At 41.6% G+C, this 22,841-nt stretch overlaps 1 protein-coding gene across 1 annotated transcript; it reads left to right on the top strand.

Annotated features, from left to right (window-relative positions):
* Positions 1–30: 30 nt before the first annotated feature.
* On the top strand, positions 31–2,781 carry edn1 (endothelin 1). Its single transcript, XM_020104534.2, has 5 exons — positions 31–234; positions 517–670; positions 961–1,113; positions 1,233–1,304; positions 1,883–2,781. The coding sequence occupies exons 1-5, from the start codon at positions 114–116 to the stop codon at positions 2,019–2,021; spliced, it is 639 nt and encodes a 212-aa protein (XP_019960093.1). The 5' UTR covers positions 31–113; the 3' UTR covers positions 2,022–2,781.
* The last annotated feature ends 20,060 nt before the right edge of the window (positions 2,782–22,841 follow it).

Genomic DNA, 22,841 nt, shown 5'->3' with positions numbered 1-22,841 from the left:
GGAGGAGGAGGAGGACGAGGAGGAGGAGGGGAGCGCTTGGTATAAAGTCAAAGGTTTGCTCCACATGTGGGGCCACACTGACGAGACACTGCTGCTCTGAGGACGGTGCCCGGATGATAATTTTTCCAACTCTGCAGGATTATTTTTTATCATCATCAGCAACTGTCGTGAAGATGGATACATACATTTTGATTTCCGTGTTATCAGTGATGTTCTCCTCGAGTCTGTGCACAGGTACGTTTGGCGCATTATTTTCCAACAGCAATACAAAAACCATTTCAATAATTTATTCTGAGCACAAAAAAGAAGTGACTCGATTCAGGTTTAAACTCTTTAAGCAACGAATTAATTACTTGTCACCAAACCATTGCGCATTTTAAACGAGAATCCTTCGTCTCTGTGCGTAATTTGAGAGCTGCACTTCAGTTTTGCACCTTCAACACCCATTAGACCCACAGCTAATAGTTCTGCAGTGTTTCGACAACAGTGATTGATGATCGATTGATTTCTTTACAGTCCTCTCGGCTCCTGTCGGGGAGACACCCAGCGACTCCAGCAGCGACTCCCGGGTGAGACATGTGCGCAACAAGCGCTGCTCCTGCGCCACTTTCATGGACAAGGAGTGCGTGTACTTCTGCCACCTGGACATCATCTGGGTCAACACACCTGAGTAAGTCATTGCGCACATGAGGGAATACAGAACCGAATCTTTTCTACGATGAAACATGGTTTAAAGTGGAAAAAGATGCGAAAGAGAAAGATGAAATGTTTCTCAGAGTAAAAGTAAACGATGAAAAAAGAAGTTTGCCTCGTTATCACTTTGATAGATTTAAAAGTTCCAAGAGTAAAAGAAGGAAACGCATCGCCTTCATTCATACGCTCTTTTTTGATTATTGTTTATTTATGAAGGTTTTCTTTGCGCGTGGATTTCCTCTGATTGACCGGAACTTTTCTCTGCAGGCGCGTGGTCTCTTACGGACTGGGCAACGCTCCGAGGACGAGGCGCGCGCTGCCGGACTCCATGGCAACCAAAAGCGCGCCTCGCTGCCGGTGCGTGCGTGAGAACGACAGCACGTGCAGCAGCTTCTGTCGCCCGGACAACCAGCATCTCAGGTAATAAAACTTTACTCCTCACAACAACAGAGACACTCGTCTCGTGTTCAGTGTTTGAGACTCTGTCCTCCTGCGTCATGTTTCTGACATCTGATCTCACTGTGATTCTGTGTGTTCAGGTCTCAGAAGTCGCAGGACACCTTGATCCTCTCCGAACACCAGCTGGAAGCTGACAAGAGCACGATTAAGAGGTAAGACAACTTCTCAGGAGGAGGAGGCGTAAGCCTCAAAGTTTATTTGCAAAATAAATGGACATGATCATTACAAGCTCCAGCAACACAGATGTGTTTTCAGCTCCAGCCTGTGACCCCACCCCGCTCATCATCTCTCTGAGCGTAAAAAAAAAAGCCGACACGTGTTTCAGAGGCGTACATTTTGAGATTAAATCTCAAGCAAATGAATTCTCTATAAATTGCAATGACAGAGCACCTCAGTGAAATCCACAAAACATATACGATCAGCAGCGTAACCTTCCCTCACTCATCTGTGAGTTATGTGGGGTAATGGAGCTGGTCTCTACCACAGCTGCTCTCGTGTACCATCATGTTTCAAACTCCAACCTCTGAAAGTCTGCGGCGCCAAAAGTCTGCACTTTCTGACACATATTAATTGGAAACATGAACACCAATCTGCTCCAGCCACTCACAGAGGTCTGCATGACACATGGCTTATCGAGGGGCGTGGGGGTGACAGAGTGACAGCAGGTTTTTAACACAAGATCAGACGGATGGTTCAGGTGTCAATGATCGTTTTCTGTCTTTGTCCGCAGGTGGAAAAAGAGCAACAAGAAACAGGTGTCGCCCGCAGCGCTCAGGGTCGCCTTAAAAACCCGCCTGCTGCTGGAGGAGTGGAGAGTGAGACGGCGCCACAGAGCGAGGGCATGGGAGGGCGAGAGCACGGCCTCCTAAAGAAGACGCATCATCTCCACACCTTGTAACTCGGAGGGGGAAATGGGTTTCGCAACCACGGGCCCTTCTCTTCAGCCATCTGCAAGCAGGGGCCCCTCGGGAGGGCACTGGAGAGCTGGTGAACTATCTCCATGTCGACCTCACAGCTGCGGGGTCAGGGGGCGTCTGCGGCACAGCAGAGAGCGTTTTACACACTCGGCTTCATCAGACAGATGAACGAGGTCAGAGGCAACACAGGGAGTTCAGGTGAAAGGACACGAGCTGGACAGAGTCTGTGGAATCCAGGACGCTCGTGGGTCTTCACACGGACGCTCAGTCAAACATCATTTCAAAGACTTGACTTCACTGGAGGGATTGAACACAAATCCCTCTGTCACGGAGAATAAACCTCCCTGCAGTGTACTGACCAGGCGGTTCTGCTTATTTCAACATGACAAACATTCAGACGTGTTCGTTCTTTACACATTTTCTCACTGACTGAATTTATTTACTGCGTTTTGCGTATCAGGTCGAGGACACACGTCACCGTAGGCACAGTAGCTGCCGGCTGTTTCTCTCACTGATGTTATCACAAACGTCTTTGTCGTAATTTATGATGTAAAATAATGAAACTATGTAAGTGCCATGTTTTATTTATTTATTCTTTATACGTGTTGTCGTTTGATGGACACTGATCCATCACGTTTGGTTTATTTCTATGAAATGTTTTGTTCAAGTTGCCATATTGTGGCTGAATGTTAATAAAATATTTTACACAGTATTTTAAAGCAACTGCTCAACTCCTTTATTATTATTATTATTATTATCCATCCATTCTTTATCATTATGGTTGTGTTTTTAGTTTTTAGCAAGATTATAAAAAAAACTAATTTGACTATTCCCATTACATTTTGTGGGGAGATGAAACAGAGAAGAAGCCATCAGCTTTTGGTGAAGGTGAATGTTGGACCTCGGTGGAGGTTTGTTCTCTATTCATTGCAGCACTTATTCTGGATTCTTCTTCCTGACAGTCGAAAATGCTGAACCCCTGCACTTCCACCTTATTATGTGATGTATTTGAAGTCTGCTGCTCGTCAAAGCGTTGAACTACAGCCAGGTTCATTACTTTTGTCCCCTGGAAACATTTTCTGTTTGCAATTTGCAGCGTGTTTCTTTATTTGCATGTTGTTTTCTCAATTTCAGTGCTTTGAGCTCTCTCGGCAAAAAAACTAAAAGAACACTAAACACTAAAAAAAGAGCTTTATACAACGAGGTGTGACAAAAGCAGTGTGAGGGTTTGAAGTATTGGTGGAAAAAAAAAAAGGCAAGAAGTAAAAGTGAAAGAACAACAAAGTGAGACAAAGACGTGGATAAAGAAAGAGACAGACTCAGATGTGACAACCGCAAAGTGTTGATGTGTAAGACACCGAGGCAGAGAGCAGTAAAACCCTGCTAACGCTGCACTTTCATCTCTGTGCCAGGGCCAGTGTGTACACTGCAATTTCTACATCAGCTGAGGGGAGATTTAAAGTTTTCCCTCAGCGCCTTGGATTTCAAAGACGTATCCAGCGAGCACGTCGTTTGTTTTTCAGCCCTGTAATGATCTGCTTTGTTTCCAAACACTTCACAATTATCCTTCCAGCCCGGGATGTTCAAGTGACTCAGCAAAATCCATGAAATCATGAGTCACACGTATGTTATTCTGTTATCTACCTGACCCGGCCTCTCCGCTCACCTCCAACAATTAACTGCAGATAGAGACTGCAGCACCCAACCGCTGCTGTACCCTCAGAGCTGTTGCATCTGTTTCTATCCACACATGAACACAAACCTCCCGGCACATTCGTGGTTTACATAATTTCATCTTGGCTAATAAATCAACCGCATTTCATTTCAGTAAATCACTCATCAGGCTAATACCTCTGCTTTCAAACCTCGTATCATGAAAATCACAACATAGCACGAACGGAGAGACCTGCACATCGGTTTTAAAAATGGATTTCACATGGACTGCAAAAGCATACACCCAGATTTGTTAATGCATCCCTTTGGTGACTCACTTTTAGCATTTAAATCACATACAAGTTGTGTGTGTTCAGTTCAAACACTGGTGCACGGAACACTCGCTCCCACATCACTCATCACTGAGCTGCTTGAACTGGCTGTGCAGAACAAGCCAATGCAAATTGGTTTTAAAGTCTTATCTCTCCTGCCCATTTAGCAAACAAATCTGTGCCCGGGGCTCATTGTGAGAAATGCTGCTGCGTCCTCCTGCGTGCAGAGTCCGACCACAATAAAACTGATGTCATATTTCACAGACGGACCCTCGTTTTGTTTGCAAAACAATTTAGGGACCCGTCTGCCGCAGGAGACGCTCAGGACTGCAGATACAGGCTGAAGACAATGGGGAGAGTGTTTGTCCGATGACTTTTTCTTGGGATTTTAAAGGGAAATGTTGAAAAGAAAATGTCATAATGCTCCACACAGCGTGTGATTTGTAAATAAAGATGTTACATAACAAGTATAACTGAACACCAACAGTGAGTCTTTCCCATTAAAAAGTATTTTTCCTTTTACGTACATGTCTTTCTCAGAACTATAACATAATGTTTAAGATCAATGTGTGGAGGAGGAACATGTATTCAGATTCTTTACATAAGTTAAAGTGGTAAGTGCAAAACTACATAACAAGGAAATATGATGTTTTTTGAGTGAATTGAATTGAATGAAATATTTATATATATTTCTATTGACTTTTGTTTGTTTTAACCCTTTATTTTACTGTTTTTATTGTTACATTGCTTTTAACCAGGTGTAAAGTTTTGGAGTGGATCCAGATAAAAGGTTTGAAGCAGGATTTCTTTTTGTCCTTTCTTTAATATTTAACAGAGAGGACACTATCCTGGATGTCTGTTCAAGTATTAAAGGTTGTAATAAGCAGCAGTAAACAGCATTCGTATGTCACAGTTAATTGAAACTGAGCTGATCAGAACATGTTTAAATACTGTTTGGGACTTTAATTGATCAAATGCATCGTATACTTTGAATGTAAAATCTGAATCTGAAAATGTCCAGAAATGTAGTTGAGTAAAAAAGCAGAATATCTCCAGAATAAAAGTGAGATAACATGTAAATGCTTCAGTAAAGTGACAGCAGCTTTCACTACAGTACTTGATGAATATTTCTACCACATTCATTCTGAGAACCATCACTGCAGCTCTTTCCAACAGCGACTCCAGACTCTTATCTGATTCACTTTATCAGAACGCCTGCCGCATGTTTGCTTCTCTGACTTGGCACTGCGACCCTTATCTTGAAATCATAAAATGCCAGAGTCAGCCGTGGCTTCATGAAACTTTCAGCTGTGCCGAGGCATCGATGCCTCACCGTACCTCCACACTGAAGAGGTTAACATGATGCAGACGGGCCCGGGACCCAAAACAATGGCATTTACCGTTTGAGCAGTGGAACTCCCCGGAGACATTAACTTTTGGCATAGTCATTAGTCTATTGAATAGAGCAAACTCTAACATAATAGCACATTACACAGCAAGGAATCTCCTCGACTCGACAGGAATTCTCGAGCTCAGGAGCCGAACAATAGGACTCTGTACATGGAACATCTGGGAGGGGCCGACTGGCCTCGGCTTCTGACGTCTGACCAACGCCCTGCTCTACCTCCACACACCTTGTTTTCCAGCGTACGCTCCCAGCGGTGCCAAAGCATCTTACGAAACCTTGCTGCAGCCCAACCAGAGGGGATTAATTACCCCGGCTGGATGAGTCAAACTTAGGATTTGCCTGGAAAAGGTCACCGGGAGTCAGATGGTGAGACAGAGACCCACAGGAAACCTGTCGGGGAGGTTAACTTGAGGAGTGGGGAAGGAAAGATGAGCGAGAAAAAGTCTGGACCGGCGTCTGGCAAACTCCAGTGATTCTCCTCTGTGGTTGAATTTGATTTGTCATCACATCTGCGTGAGCCGGGATGACACACTTCTCAGAGAGCAGATTATGGGAATCTGTGCAGGTATCTCTCAGCACTCTGTCCGCCTGTAATCCTGCTCTCAGCCCCACGCAACCCAACCCCCCGCCTGCAGCACAATAAACACTGAAAGGCATTACATCTCTGAGATGTTCAAAAAAATGCTTTTCTGACAGAGCGGGAGGATGACGAGCATCTGCAGCTTTTCTTCTGCTCTTCCTCTACTTTACTTAACCTGAGTTTGAAATCAAAGAGAGTCGGGGGCTCTGTCACTCATTGCACATTCGGAGGGAATGTTCAGAATGCGAAGAATTATGGATCAAGTTTCAGAAACCAGTCACATTTTTTTGATTTTGCTTTCCAAAATTAACTCCCTGCCTGGATTCTAAACAGTTATGTAACGCGTATATACAAACGCTTTCACACAGATCATAAATTCATTGTAAAATATGCAGTTATTTGGAACTTGAGGTCATTGTTTGCATATTTGCTGGAGTGGATAACAGGTGTTAGTCTTCCAGCCTCGTAAGACGAGAGAAAAAGCAGAACGATTTCAAAGAGTCACAGTGTTTCTGTTATTTCATCCACACTAGCAGCTGAACGTCTCTCGGGATGCTAACATCCTGTTTATCAATCGGTCGAGTAATTTGATCAAAAATGTCTCGGCAACGATTTAATTCACAGGCATAACAAGTACAAATGTTCTTGTTCCCCACATGAAGAATTCTACTGAATTGGGTGATGCCTGATTTTCCCTCTAGCTCCACCATAAAGTTCATGTTTGTCATTCAGAGGGAAAATATCTTGACAACTACTGGATGATCAATACATTTGCTGTGATGATATTCATGGTCCCCAGAGGATGAATCTTACTGATTCACATGTCCTCCATCGCCTGACTTTTCCTCTGGCACTATTATCAGGTGAAACATCTGCTGCACCGCTTGAATCTAAATTTGGCGCAGATATTCATGGTCCCCACTTTTCCTCTCGCTCCATTAGCAGCTTGTACTGGTAGTTGCGGCTTCATGATTCATGATCTCCTCAAAATGAAGTGTCAACATCTTCACATATCTGTATAATTATTATTAGAAATTAATTTATACCCAACAATAACTTCAATGTTCCTCAAGTTTAGGCAACAACAACTCGACTCGACGAATCCTGTTTTCCTGAGGATGAATCTTACGCAGAAACTGGTTCTGGTTACTCCTATTTATTTTCAGAGTTTCTCTTTTGGCTTGATATTCTGACCCATATTTAGCTCACGACAATAATTGTAATCCAACGCTGAGTGCGGAGATATTGGACCTAGAATAAACATTACGCTATCTGAGAAAACACTTCACCGAGCAGACACGGCCAACATACAGATAACGATCAGATTTGTGTCCAAAGATAATTTTCAGAAAAATACAGAAACTCGTACAGTGGCATGCTGGGTAACGTGGTATCAGTGTGTGAGTGTGTTTTGTTCTGCTCTCCTTTGTTCACATTGCTGAGCAGATGGAGATGAAGCTCTTATTCTATCGTCTTTCTTGCCCAGTCTCTCTCAACACATAATGAAAATCCCTTGTGAAGGATGCATGAGTGTCTGTCATCGTTTTCCTTCACACGTCCCTCAGCGCTGCATACACACCATTAACATGTGCATCCTCGTGAAGGACGTACAAGGTAAATGTTGATAGACACTCGTGGTGCGTGTGGAGCCTTTTTCTTTGTGCGTACGTCACTTCAAATAAAACATTTCATCAGAGATCAATCCCATGATCTCACTTCTCATTTCTTAATGTGGTTGAATTTTCAAAGTCAGAGCTCGGTCTTTAGAAGAAGAGGTTTTAAAACAACAAAAAAAAAACTTTTTGATAATCGCTTAATAGTGAACTGTTTCCTCGTGGCTCGGACAAACACTCTAGCTCCCAAAATGTTTAACTAGTTCTTTGACTTTCGACTCACAGGGATCCTAACCCAGTTTGTTGAGCCGCTGCCATCCAGTGACTGTCAACCTGGGCTGGGACAACATCTCCGAGAGTCTGGCTTGTTGTTTTGACAGGACGGCTGCCAAGTGATAAACTTCTGGGTTGGACTGATTGTGTCAGGTCTTTTTATATACTCCATGTTCAACTGAGCGACTCATTGCCAAGATGATTGTTCAAGTCGGGGCTTGGAATTCTGCATTCCCGTGTATTGTCAACAACAACAACAAAAAGAAAGCGGTTGGATGCAACGATACTTTCAGACAAAACAACACATTCCATTGTCCATTATGATTAAATGCTACAGAGGTATTTCTATTAGTTTAGTTCCTTCTATATCACATTTTCACAATCTGATAAATTCAGCTGAGAAAATCATTTCAAATCATCATTTAATCATTCGTCAAAGACTGACAGATAATCTTGGGCTTAACAAACCTTACATAACCTGTTGACATTGTCTTTTGTTGTAAAAAGTTTTATCCTCATGTCACTTTAGTTATTCCATCACACGTTTGCTGCAACATCTGAAGCCGAATTGATCGCACGCATTATCAGGGTTGCTGGAGTTTTTAAAATGGATCTAATTTCTTTCTACTTTGCTAAGTAGGACTTATGTAGTTCAGTGGAAGTTCAGATATTTAATCCCATCCTGGCGGGAAATAAGGGAGTAAAAACAATACGGGATGAGCTGCAGAATGTGTTTTTATAAATATGGGATCTCGCAGGAATGAGAAGACTGCCGGCGTGTGTGCACTGGTGCAACATGGGTACAACCCGGGATGTAAACATGCAAATTCTTTGGAAGGGACGAGCAGTGCAGGCCAACAGGTCTGTGCAAAACGCGGTTGAGGGGAACGAGTCAGGGCATCTACTGGTGAGCCTTTATTAGCATCCCGACCACGTCCCCATTTCACCACACACAATCCAATGGTTTACAGTTGCTGAGCCTGAGAAACATCAACATGGGGGTGAGACAAAGGGAAAAGTAGAGAGTTCCCATAGGCTATTACATGGTGAAGTTATTGTGATGACTGTTATCTCATTACCAGTTTTTCCACTAAGCTAAAATTTCTTCTTATCTTAAGTGTTTCTGAAAAGTCAAAACTTTCCTTTGAATGATTATCAAATCAGTCAAGATAAAAAGAAATAAAAGTCAAATTTAACATAAACTCAAAACCTATTTCTTGTCTCCTCCCCTGGATTTATTTTGTTGCTTCCTAATCATGAGAAAACCAATCCGACAGCCGCCTTCACTAATAACTTCAGACATTTACTATAATAGTTCTTATCTGCCTAACTTTTGTTTATATACAAATATTTATTAGAATTACTTTAAAATATCATTTTAATATATTATAATATTATACTTTATTATATATACATATATATATATATATATATATATATATATATATATATATGTACAAAATGACTGATACACTTTATACAACAGTTGAGATATATGTCTTATATTTAATATTTATCCAATATTTTGTAATTCACCTCTCATGATTCTCAACAGGGATGTAGAGAATGAACTACTTCACAGAGAAGACGTGACCTCTAACCTTGACCCCAGTGAAGTTAAGTAAATGACTGAGCTAAATTACAGCACACACTGTAGATGTGAACTAAATCCACGACCTGACTAATATCCTTGAAAGTTATCTGCAAGGCCAGAGGGTCAAAACACTTACATCACTGATAGACTGGCAGATTACCGCAACTGTTAACCTTCATTCGGTTCAGTTGTGAAAGTTTCTATCTCTCTCTCTCAGTGTTACACATTCCAGACATTCTGGGTTTTTACTTTGTCCCATTTCCTAAAGCGTCTGTCAGTCTTCACCGGGGCCCCACATGTCCCCGACTCACCACTGAACACCACACCCACAGCGCCAGCAGACGCACTGGGACGCTAGAGCAGCTGCTCTGCGGTCCCATCACCTGCAGGATAACACAGAGATATGTGGAGAATGGTGTGATGTGGAAGGACAGCAGTTACATCAAGGTCTATAGAAACCACTGAAGACATTTGCTTTCTCGCACTATCAAGAGAAGGAAATGTCAGATGGGTTTAAGTGCTCTGGAGTTTGAAATTCACTACAAAAGAATTTTATCTGGTCAAGGTCTATAGCGAACAAAGGGAAATAAACAACAGTCACAGCTGCAGTTAATCTTTTCTGAAGTTAAGTTACGATCCTTAAGATTTCCATGAAATCAAAGAGACTTTATGACGACTTTGCAAATGTCTGTAGATCTGAAGAATTCATTTGTAAAGCATTGTAGTTGGGTAGTTACCTCGATAGAAGTCTGATGTTAACACTGTACATACATCATAATCATTTTATACTCTATTAATGATACATTTAAATGAAATTGATAAATTATTTCAATGCAATTAGCATTTTCCTGTTAAACACTGAACTGTTTTGTTGCAGTGGTGCTGTGCAACAACTATATATATATATATATATTATATATATATATATATATAAATATCTCACAGGATGTTTAAATGGCTTTTAAAAGGCATTTGTTTTATTGACGGAGCAAATTCTTAACAGAATCCACTTCATAAAACTAAGCTCTAAGTATTCAGCTTGTGCTGTTGAGTGAAAGTTTGCAGAAAACTGCTCCCTTTTGCAGTTTTGTGATCTGAGGTGCTGAGCTGTTCTTCCATTACTCGACCACGAGTCACATAAATATATATCCATTACAGCTAATTTGATTTTGTCTGTATGCACCAAGGATATCCTTAAATGCATAATGCCCAATATTGCCTGTAAAATGCTGCAGTGTACAGTAAAGGGTAGCTTATATTCCTGTGCATGTGTCATTAGGTGAAAGGGGATCTCTAACACCTAACTGTCCTTACAAGCAGCAGCCACTGGTTTCCAGTCAAACACACACAAATTGTGCAACAGACACAATTTACACATCATGCCATCACCCCTGCGTCTCAGCTACAACTGAGCTCCTTCAGTCTATATGTGCAGCTCGGAAAATGTCGCTCTGCCCCTCAGTGAATAAAACACCCTCCCGCTCACTGCTTCCCCCTTATCTCCCAGAAACTAAACAAGATTGCGTGCACCTGCAGCATGTTGAGAGGAGCCGTTCCCAAACAAAACTCCGAACTCTGTCAACAGCGGGTGAGTGAGATGACAACCAACACAAAATCTTCAGACCTTTAACCCAAACAGCAGGACGATAGTAACCCGGAGCGAACGGGAAGATGTGCCATTTAGAATAAAAGCTAAGACAGCTGCACAAAAAGAAACAGACACATTTTCAGCATCTAATTAAACATTCAGCCCCTTCACCACCAGGTTTTATTAAAAAAAACTACACTTTCCTCATAAATAGGAATCAGAACTAACTAAAAATGACAAAAAGAAGAGGAAAATGAAATGTGCAAACTTCAGAAGTTTAGATTCTTCTATATCAGGGATATTCATTATAATGTCAGAGGTCCAGATAAAGAAAATGTCCTCAAACAAAGGTACAAACAAGTGTAATGAGATATCAGTGCAATACATATTGAATTATTAGATCAATGTCTGTGTGTATAATGAAATAAAGTATAAACAGTGGTACTTTAACAGTATTTATCGTCAGTTTTCACACTGAACTGCAGGGATTATAAATAAATACTATTATATTAAAAATAAATGATATCGTCTCATGTATACAAAGAGATGAAATGCATAATTTAAAGTTTATTTAATTGTGCATCTTGAATTAAATGCTTCATTTTGGAAAAAAAATTAAGTTTTGCTTCCTTCCTCATTCCTGCAACAGTGAGTCACCAGGACCACAACTTTCCATGATCCCATTATTCACTCTTACACTCACACAGACACACACACACACACACTCACACTAACACACACACTCACACTAACACACACACACATGCACACACACACACACTGAAGACAATACCAGACTGGTAACAAACCGCCTTATGCTGGTATTCATCTTAGAAATCCCTCTGACTGTGACAGCTCATCAAGCTGCTCCGCATGAGCTCCAGACAGTTTACTCATTTGTCTCCAGGGTAAATTCCTACAAACAGCAAACTAGAGTAGTTTCAATAATTATTCAACATTACATTAACTAAAACATGAACACTGGCTCAACCAGAAACTATAAACTTTAATATTGTTGTTATGGATTATTAAATAGTTTTATTTCTGACAGAATAGCAGCTGTGTATCTTCATTGGAGATTTTAATGCTGTAATTGTTTAAATTACAACATCACTACTTGGGGCTGATTTTATATCTATGCTACATATACAGTGCATGACGTTTATTTGAAATCTTTGTGATTGAGATGTTAATTGATAGATATATTGAGCAATCTTAAAATGTCCCACTGGGCTTTGGAAAGCTGGGAAGTAATCCAACTAACAATTAGTTTTATTATTGATTAATCTGATGATAGTTGTTTGGTTTAGTTCAACTTAGAGTAAAATTCAAAAATACTATGTTCAAATATTCCGTTTTCAGTGATAAATGGCAAGAAAGCTGGACATAATTTTCTAAGGCTGAAATTTTTCAGATTGGTGGCATTTTTTCATCTATAATTACACCTAAGCGTGACTTCTCCAGACAAAAACTCTGGGTTTTTGGCTCATGTTTCCTAACGGGTGTGACCGTCAGAGGGTCAGATCTCACCCTCCTCTCCCTCCAGCCTTTCATGTCATGAGCCCCGTCTCGTCTAAGGGACCCCAACTCACTGTCTGATCCACCCAGGGGTCCTGCCACAGCCCTGCATTTATGAGGGCTATTTGGGACGCCATTTAACGCGCCATGACCTTCCCTGCAGGAATATGACCCCAGGGTAGTGAGGGGGGGGGAGGGCAGCGTGGGATCCAACTCTGCCGTGATTAAGATTCTCCAAATTTCTATTCTTCAAGATAAAAATCTAATTTCCAGCCACAGGAATCTGACACGAGGGCAGCAGTCATGCCACCGTTCCTTATGTAACCACTGAGGGTTAAAGGCCACACATCGTGCACCGTGGTTGCTTTTATCAAACAAAGATATGCCTCGTTCACCCATCAGAAATAACGTCTTATTTAATCCTGAATATATAAACTTGTGCCTGCAGATGGTAAAACATCTGACAGCTGCGACACAGTGAAGCTAGAGCTGCAGCACCTGAATCTGCAGGTGGTACAGTCGTTATTAGCAGGTGTGACCCCAAACTCCACATTATCTGTCACAATTTGACATTAAAATGTACACAGATGATAAAGTGGAGCTGGTTATCACTCCGGAGCTTCATGTTTGGGTCTTTGATCAAACGAATATGTTCATCACTCTTGTTTGGGTGCTGTAATAAAGTTAAATATTGAATGTAAGTGGTAATCGTCTGCCTTCACGTACTGTACCAAAACACAACTTTGATGGAAATTCAAAATAAAAGTGGCTTCTTGTCAGCTTGTAAACACTGAGCAGCCTGTACCATAATAATTAACTTGACTGCTGTACGTGGAAACATTCTGGTTGAAGACTTATCAACTCAAAACAAAACAAGTACAACATAGATTTGAAAAAAAAAAAGCAGTTTAAATAAGAAAAATGAAGTATAACTCTCCAATAGCGCCCCCATGAGGCTGCAGTTTTAATAATGACCCATAATACAATTCACAAAATAAAATACACAGGTTTACTCACGAAGCAGGTTGTTGAAGTTGCAAAATACATGAAATCAATGTACTTCTACACTTGAAATGATAGAAAACGTGAGAAAATGTGCAACTGCAATGAGACGGATCATTTGGCCTGAAGGGAAACAATGAAAGAAAATGCTATGAATAAATTTAAAATGAAAAATGAGAACATCTGAGAGGATCTTTGATGTTTCTTGTGTAGAGGTGGAAATGAGGTGACGATAACCTGAAGGTAAAGATGAAGAAACAAAGTATTTAGTGTATGTCAGATATTTCTACTGTGGTCCGTACGTGCTGTGGTGCAGAAATAAACTAAAACACAAAACAGTCACTTTCCTACGTGACACCAGAAGAGAAGAAGAAATTCAGTTGAATTCGTGGCTCAGCTGACGATCAACAACAATATTTTCCACCGGTGACAAACTTCTGCTGCATCGCTTTGCGCCATCTTCTCTAATTCCAGCCTTGAGGTGTCTTATTATAGCGCGGAGCTTCCTTTTGTCTGCACAAATTAAAAATGAATGGGAGGAAGATGCTTTTCGTGTCACGTAACATCATAGTGATTGAGGCACAATGCCCACACACTTCTCATGGAGAGAAGTTACCCAGCTCGTTCAGCTGGTTGGAAATAATCCCTCGGCTGACGCGCTGCGTGTCGTCCACTCTGCTTGGCTCTGAAATCATTTTATCAGAGCAGAGATGTCGTATCACTTACACTGCTGAGAAATTACCTGCATACTTCACTGCGTTGCTTCGCTTCAAGGCGACTGACTCTCACTCAAACTGAGCAGAATAAATCTGCTGGTCTTCTCTCGTCTTTGTGCGATACCCTGAATCATTTTTTATCTCTTTGGCTCGTCTCTTTGGCTCCTAACTGCCCCGTATAAATCCCAAAAGACTTTATGGTTTCCCCTGACCCCGACTTCCTCGTTTTAAAACCACACGGGTCATCACCCGCAGCGTCGGACCACCAGCGACGACAGAGGGAAGAAGCCGAGCAGAAGCATTGTTCAATCACAACAATGGGATGAGAGGACGTCATCAAAACATTTCCCAAATCAACTGAATACCATACGTGTGACTGCTACAGCAATGAACCAGGAGGTTTCCATAATTACCTCACTTCAAATAAATAGAGAAACATAAAGGACTAATTATTTGTGCTGCCGGTGTCTGTTGCTGCCACGTCTGAACTAAATGCAGACATCGTACATGCACAGGTGAACGTACAAACTGTTCAGGAGAAACACCCGCTTCGTTATCTGAGCCTTCCGTCGCACAAACCTTTGAAACTGAGAGCAAAAAATTCAATTCACATAAAATATATAAAAATGTACACATTAAAATATGGCTCAGAGTTTAAAAGCACTAACTTGAAGGCGTCAGAAACGGGAACATTGCAACAGATGTGTACGTGCTGCTCAACAGCTGAATGTTTGGCCTCCTCTGAGGTATGTAACCACTAATGACTACTGGTTACATCCCATAGACACTGCATGATTATGACTATTGATTTATTCCATTATGTTTCATGACTCTGACATAGATGAAATGCCATTTTCATTTAGTTTGTACTCATCAACGACTGAACAATAACTCAGCTCAGCAGTTGGACACGCGATACGTTCAAAATGAATAGAGTATGAATAAACAGGCGTCTGTAGCAGCGGCGGCTGGGACTCAAAACTCCACAAACCAGAGCCACATTTAATTATAAATCATTATCATTATTATTAAATACATATTGTATTAGTGCGGTGCATGTTCTAAACATGTCAGTTTGCAAAGTGAGCTGAAAGTGATTGAGCTGTGGCGAGTAACGGCCGACTGCACAAACAGCTGTTCGTTCAAAGTTCAGTGAAGCTGGACGCCCCTCCCCCCCCCGACCTGGGGAATAAATTGTCGTTTTTGTGGACACGTTGTTGTTGTGATCGATGTAGCTTAAGATCGCTAATGTCATCAGAAAGGTAAACATAGCAACAGCCATGGTACGTGCTGCTCTACACCTGAACGTTTGGCTTCCTGTGAGGTATGTAACCACTAATGACTCCTGGTTATTATGTTTCATGACACTGATAAATACCAAATGCCACTTTAATTTTTTCTACCAATTAAAGGCTGAACTATAACACAATCACAACAACAGACATGTTGACAACAACGGCAACAACATCTCCTGTTCAGGGCTCCACGTACGTACGTCACCGAACTTTGAATAAACAGCTCGCAGCACTCGGCCTTTATTTGCCGCAGATCCTACCTTCAAAATAAAACATTTAAATATGGCTCTGGTTAAGTTTCAAGACCGTTGACATGACACCGTCAGGAATATTGCAACAGACATTGTACGTGCTGCTGAACCACGAAATCTGAACCATGTAACCACTAATGACTCCTGGTTACGTCTTGTAGAAACTACATGATTATTATGTTTTACGACTCCGATAAACACAAAATGCCACTTTCATTCGATGTGCCAAATCAAGGCTGAACTGTAAATCAGCTCAACACTTACCTAATGTCTTACTAAAGAGTCTGCCGGTGAGTTCAGAGTGAACGTGACAGCAGATCTTTGAAAAGTGAGGTCACTGCTTACAAAGTGCAAAGAGGGAATAAAACGTGACGGAACACGAGCTGCAACAAATACAGAGATGATCAACTGAAGCATCGTTAAAATTCTAAAGATGGATGACATGATTTTTGGCTTGAATCGTCATGATTGACAGCTGAGACTGACTCATGATTGGTCAAAGGCTTGTATCGTCTATCCTCATGTAAAGTCTATGGCTCATGTGAACACAGCTCAGCGCAGTTGTTTTTTTTCTGTTTCCGCCACCGGTTTTAATTTTGTCAAGTTTATTTATGAGAAATCATGTTTTCTCTGTCATTTAAAAATAGTTCCTTTCACTCCACCATATATATATATATATATATATATATATATATATATAAATAAAACACCAATATGGGTCATTAAGAGAATAAAAACATTATTCAAAAAGGAACCATGTCTGTCAGAGTGAGTGGAAGTGATAATGGTATTGTTGCACATTTATCAATGCTCCAGTCATATTTGTTTAGCCGGGTGTTTCCTGTCTGCTGCTCCCGTTCAGTGTTGAGTTCTCGAGGCTTTTATCTGCTCAGTAAAAACACTTCGTATCAACGTTCTCTCTCCGCTGCGATGCAGACATCCGGACATATCAATGTAAATTTCCCTTTCATGCTCACTTGCCAAAAGTCACAGACGGGAGGATGCAAACCCGCTTTGTGTTTGCGTTGCAAAGTGAGGCTGAAGGATAGATGGCTTTTCTACACTCTCTTGGTCTCTTGACTCGTTATCTGCGTCAGGGTCGGGGATGAGGATGACAGCAGCGTGATGAAGCGGCCGCCTTTAGAAGTGCCAGTGAAAAACATGGCATGATTTATCTTGGCAGCTTGTTTGTTATTCTTACCAGGGCATCTAGGGACCAGGGAGGAGAAGAAATTCTAATGTTCCTTTGTAGACCGCAGAATTAAAACAACTGATTGTCAGACGTGAGCGAAAGGAATGCCGCAGCAACGTCTCGCCTCACCTGAGCGACTGCTGTTGTTTTCTGAGGCGAGAAGTGAAAGAAGGCTGATGGAGTGACGGAGGCTGCAGAGGAAGACTGATGGTTAAGTGGAAGAACTCGAGACTCTAAATGTCACTGTACCTTTTCTCATATCTGTCGCCTCGAGGCTGATTTCACCGGGGGAACTGTCTCTCGCATTCTTTCTTCCTTTAAGACTAATTCATGCTGTTTTGCCCAAAATAACTCGGAGCCAGTGATGAATTAGGATGTTTTTCGACACTATAAGAAATATGTCTGTTTAAAAGCAGGATGATATCTGTTCCTGGTAAATGATTCATTACTTGTACCTGCATTTTGAGCAAGTAGCATGTCGAGAGTTTAGCAGAGCTCAGATCTCCTGCTGTGTCTGGAATCCGCTGCAGTAAGTGAACTGAAACAACACATTTCTGCAGGAGCCCTTTCATGTCATGCTGATTATTGATTAAGCCATTTTAACAATATGGACTAAAAGTTAAAGTCCTCATGATTTGTAATGGAAAACTTGCATATGACCTTTGCTTGAACTCTTTCCAATGTCTCGTCAATGCTCGTTTGATGTGTTCAACAGTAACTCAAATAGAAACACAATTGTGCTTGCATAAGAGGAACTGCCCACGTGCAGACGCTACCCTTTTACCTTTAACTATCCAATGCCATGATTGTTGCTATGCACTTGGCAGATGTACCCTCAGAGTTCATGTCCTTTCTTAAAGACGATCCTCTTGCTGACCCTGATCTTTGCAGTAGCAAACCTCTTCTTTCTTGCAGAAGAAAGAGCAGACAGCTTCCTGTGTTAACCAGACTACAGGTGGCTTTTCATGCCATAGCTCAGAAACAGTTATCCGTTATGTTTCCTGTTTACCTGACTGTATAAAAACTTCTTCTTTGCCTATCCGGGGTGGTTCCACTCCGAGCATTCATGCTGAGTGTGAAACCCTCTGCAGAGCTTTCTATTAAATGACCTAAAGACAACGCCGGTCTGAGAAACTCTATATGTCACATCTCAAGGAAGAAATGCTTTCAGTATTAATGTGGCATTAAAATTATATGAATCTTTAATTTCACCTGCTGCAACACAGTGGTTTACTGATGTGTTTAAAATCAATGGAGCTCTATGACACACACAAATAAACTGTATCAAGGTTTGGAAACAGACAACATGTGTTGTTTTTGGTCTTAATCTGCAATTTGTTGACAAAACGAAAAGATACGTAGATTTAATACTCTTCTTATCTTACTCGTTATTAACTGTATTGTCAAGTTGTAGTATACCGTAAAACGCCATTTAGAAAACATTGTGTGTACTTGTTCCCTTTATCAAACTGGAGAGAACTGGATTTCTCTGCACAGGAACCAAGTTGAACACCAATTTCTCAGACTGGAAAAACTATTGTGTTTGGATGCTTGTTGGTCACTGAACCTGAAATGAGCACGCTCTCCTGAAAGCCCGGAGGAAGACAAGAGTCTGGGACAAAAGGCTGAAAGGAGGACAGGAATGAAGCGAACAACAGGAGAAGAAGAAGAAAAAAAAGTGTCCAGGAAGGTTAGAGTGCAAAGTGTCAGCATGGGGTGAAGCAGAAGTGAGCGAGCACCAAGCAAAAGTTATTTCTTCTTAACACCTTCACACTGCTGATAACGAGTGAATTTACAGTGAGCTCACTGTGGCGGGGTTTTAACACCACAGCATGTTTCTCCTTCTAATTGCCTCCCTCCCCGGCTGTGGCAACATCCCACCAGTATCTTGTTATTATGTCATGTAGATGGTATCGCCCGCTCACGGCAAAACCACAATGAAGTCACACCTGATCGTGAGATAAATGCCTAAAATAATAATTGTGCGAATAGACGAACAAGAGATAGAGATTATTATCAGAAGAAGCTGTTTTTCTTTATAACGTCTAGACTTTATCCAGAGACACCTACGGGAAACACATTTAAAATAAACACAACACTTCCCGCCACACGTCCAACGATCCCGTCTCACTTTATTACTGTAAAATCACAGCACACGTGTTTGATTAGAGCTTCTCTTCTTCCAGCTCACTTGATTTGGTGAATAGGAGCTGAGGCCGTGTTTGTTCAACGTGAGAACAGCGCTGTTGCTAACATCATGTTTTGTTTATTAGACACCAGGTAGCTTAATACTGAATAAAAATTCTATGATCGTCTATGCACAGGAGACTGAATGAGGCCCCATGCATGAATAAATGCAGGTCTTCAACAAATATTTATGCTCAGAGAAACTGTTTTTCACCTGACAGCGTCATTATGTCTGCTTGTTATTGTTGGATGGTAGATCCCTGTTGACACCTGCTGACTTGATAACTCCAGAGGACTCAGTTTGGACAGTTGTTGGTTTTAATTTCTATGCAGGCAGATCCTTACAAACAGCGTTATCCACATTCTTCATCTCGGCCTGATGCTGGTGTCTCTGCTCCTCCTCACCCTCCTCCCTCGTCTCACTTAACGTAATAAACTCCAGGGAGACCTGGTTAAGCATGAGATATTTTTGTCAAAACACCGGTGTCACCAAAAGTTGCGTAAGACTGTCGTTTTGGCCATTATCGTCAATACCCCTTATTTTCTAATCAAATGAGCCTGTTTAATAGAGATACTTTTCTAAAAACACTATTTCACAATAACATTTACAAGATAAATCTATGGATGATGCATCTATGATGAGATGGAGACACCGACCGGTCACTTCTCACGTCAACAAACAAAGCAGATTTATTTTTCCACAGAGATCAGCGTGGATAAAGGCCTGCAGCATGTCTCTAGTGACACAGAGGTCACTTCAAATATGAGGAAAAAGACCCTTTTCCCGGACTATTACGCTAATCCTAGAGCCGTGAGCCTGCAGCTTCCAGCGACGCCTGACAGAGACGCACCTCAAAACACTCCATTACCTCGCCGCCACAGGCCACAGGCGTCGACAGAAAGCTTCTTACTGGGACAACCCTGTAGCTCATGTTGGGTTCAGTGGGGTGAGGGGGGCATAAATTAGTCCAAGGGGTTGTGTTTTGGGGGAAAAAGTAGAAGGAGGCACCAGCGATGCCCAGAGGGAGTATGGATGACTGACACCTTTAAGCTTCTGACATGTTTAACCCTGGTATGTTACTTCTTTAACAACAATAATAAACCTTTTAATTTATAAAGCAGAGTTACAGAACAACACGGTTCAGAAATCATGTCAACTCAGGAAACAGATGAAAACAGAAATGTTAACGCAGCTAACTGAAGCTTCATCTTTACTGTGATTAACAACTTATCTTGGTTTAAAGTATTAATGGCCTCTTCTGAAAAAACCCTGACAACTATAATACAACTAATGTTCAAGCCAAAGGAGCAGACTTTTGAGGCTTCATCTAAAATGTTGTGGATGACTTTGAAAACACTCTGAGAGATGTACCTTCATAACAATGAGCCATGATACCATAGTTAATTTTATACACATGCCATGATTAATCTGTGGCTGAATAAAGTCCTCAACAAATGCCCAATGTCTTCAGTTCAGTTGTGTTGGACAAAAACAATAGAAACAAGGGGAGGAAGAGGAGAGAGCGAGAGAGAGAGGACACTGAACAAAACGGACTTGGCAGAAATGCCCGAGCCACGGACTGGCACTGGCACAATTCATCTACCGCCACACTGTTAGCAGCATCTTCCTCGGCCGTTCTCTTTCCATCATCCTCATGCACCCAGGTTTGTTTGTTCACTCGTCTGTTGCAGACCTCCCTGCAGCTCTGTGGACTTTCCATGGACTGGAGTGTTCAGGTTGAGTGAAATCAACTGAAAAGCTCAGATAGAATCGCTTGAATAACTTTAAAATGTCACTTCGAGCATCGTGAACATTTCAGGCTTCAGCTTCAGAAATCTCCTCTGGAAGATTTTCCACACAGCAGGTGGATGTAATGACTTAGCTGTTTTCTATATTTGAGATATCCACTTCACAGGTGGCGTCTGGGAGAGCTGAACACAACACAGACACCACGGGGGAAGGGAATGCATATGAAGAATGATATGACTAAGACGTCGCACTTCTTAGACATGCGTGACACCAGGGGCGCCACAGTCCCCTCAGGGAAGATTACATGTACATTAACTATGCTTGCAGGCACCTGCTAAGGATTTTGGAAAAATAAATTCCTCATATTCATGTTCTGTGTGCTCCACCGTGACCCCACAGTTCACACACGAGCATTCCTGAGGAACTGCAGGGATGTATGATAATTTATTTCCAGCTACACTAATGAAACACGCAGCAGCTTTTGTCCTGCACACATTCCTGGAACACATGGAGCATATTTAGGTAACGATGTCCTGACAGCTGATATTTCGCTGATGATGTTTGGAGCCACAGGCAAGTGATTCGTATGAGGTAGGTAGATACACTGTCAACATCTGCAGCCACAAGCAGTGCGGTCTGTGGTGGAGGGAGATTAGCTCGACCGAATCATCATGCAAACCTGAAATCGATCAGCTCTTTTGTAATGTAAGAGACAAACGAGCTGCCAGGAGGTGCAGTTACTCACTTTGTGCCGATACCGCACAACATAAGGGACCGGAATTTAAACCTGAGCCAGTTTCCTGCAGAGTCCAAAGACATGCAGATTAGGTGAAGGTGCAAATGTACGTTTTTAGTGAAGACACACAACATGCAACAAAGACGCACAAACAGAATCCCATAAGGATTGTTGCCTTTGATAAACTGGCATCCTTGCACAAAGCATGCTGGGATATTCTACATCCCCTGTGACCCTGCAGATGAAAGCAAGACTTTTATCGAAAACAAAATAAAAACCAAGACCATGATGTATAGAAATAATTAATGCCATTAATAAAAAACTTTCTACAGAAGAACCGTCTCAATGTAAGTTAATAAATGTAAGGTAATTTCACTGTCTTACAAATATAGATTTTATTTTTTACGAGTCCAATCAATCATCTACACTTTACAACATCTCCCTGAATGTTTGACCTGACGACTGCTGTCTTGAGGCAGCAAAGAAGGATTGACCAAAGTGTGCAGTTGCACTATTAGGATAGAAATATGCTCCTAAATTGGCAGGTACACTCTTTGAATTTGACAATTACCCTAAAATTACAGAACCTATATTTGAGAAAAACTTATTTGACTTATCCACTAACATGGAGGAGGCAGGTTTATGACCAATACAGCCACCAGGGAAATGGCACGTGTCCATGATTTGGACACATTAAGTTTAGATTTTTAAAATACAGCCCATAAGCATGTTTAAATTTGAGGCACACACAGACACACACACACTAATGTTGTCCCATAGATCATGTGAAACAGTGTCATTAAAGTCTGCTTTGTAAATGCTCACTCTGTCTTACGGTGGTCATTTGGATTTTTCAGTGCCGGTCGCTGACATGTTCAAGGAGATCGCGTAACATTTCTGAGCGGTCAGATCACTGCTTGTTTAGGGTTGGTGTATCTGTGTGTAGCTGCAGGAGGTCTCTGCTCACCGTCGGGGCCAAACCAGAGAGGCCCCACCTGGAAGTACTTGTCAGAGGTCAAAGGTCAACGCCATTGAACCTGAGTGACAACGTCTATATGTAAACAAAACACATGGCGTGTAATGA

Source organism: Paralichthys olivaceus, chromosome 20 (assembly GCF_024713975.1).
Source record: "Paralichthys olivaceus isolate ysfri-2021 chromosome 20, ASM2471397v2, whole genome shotgun sequence".
In the NCBI taxonomy this organism is placed as follows: domain Eukaryota; kingdom Metazoa; phylum Chordata; class Actinopteri; order Pleuronectiformes; family Paralichthyidae; genus Paralichthys; species Paralichthys olivaceus.
This window is presented reverse-complemented; position numbering and strand designations above follow the sequence as displayed.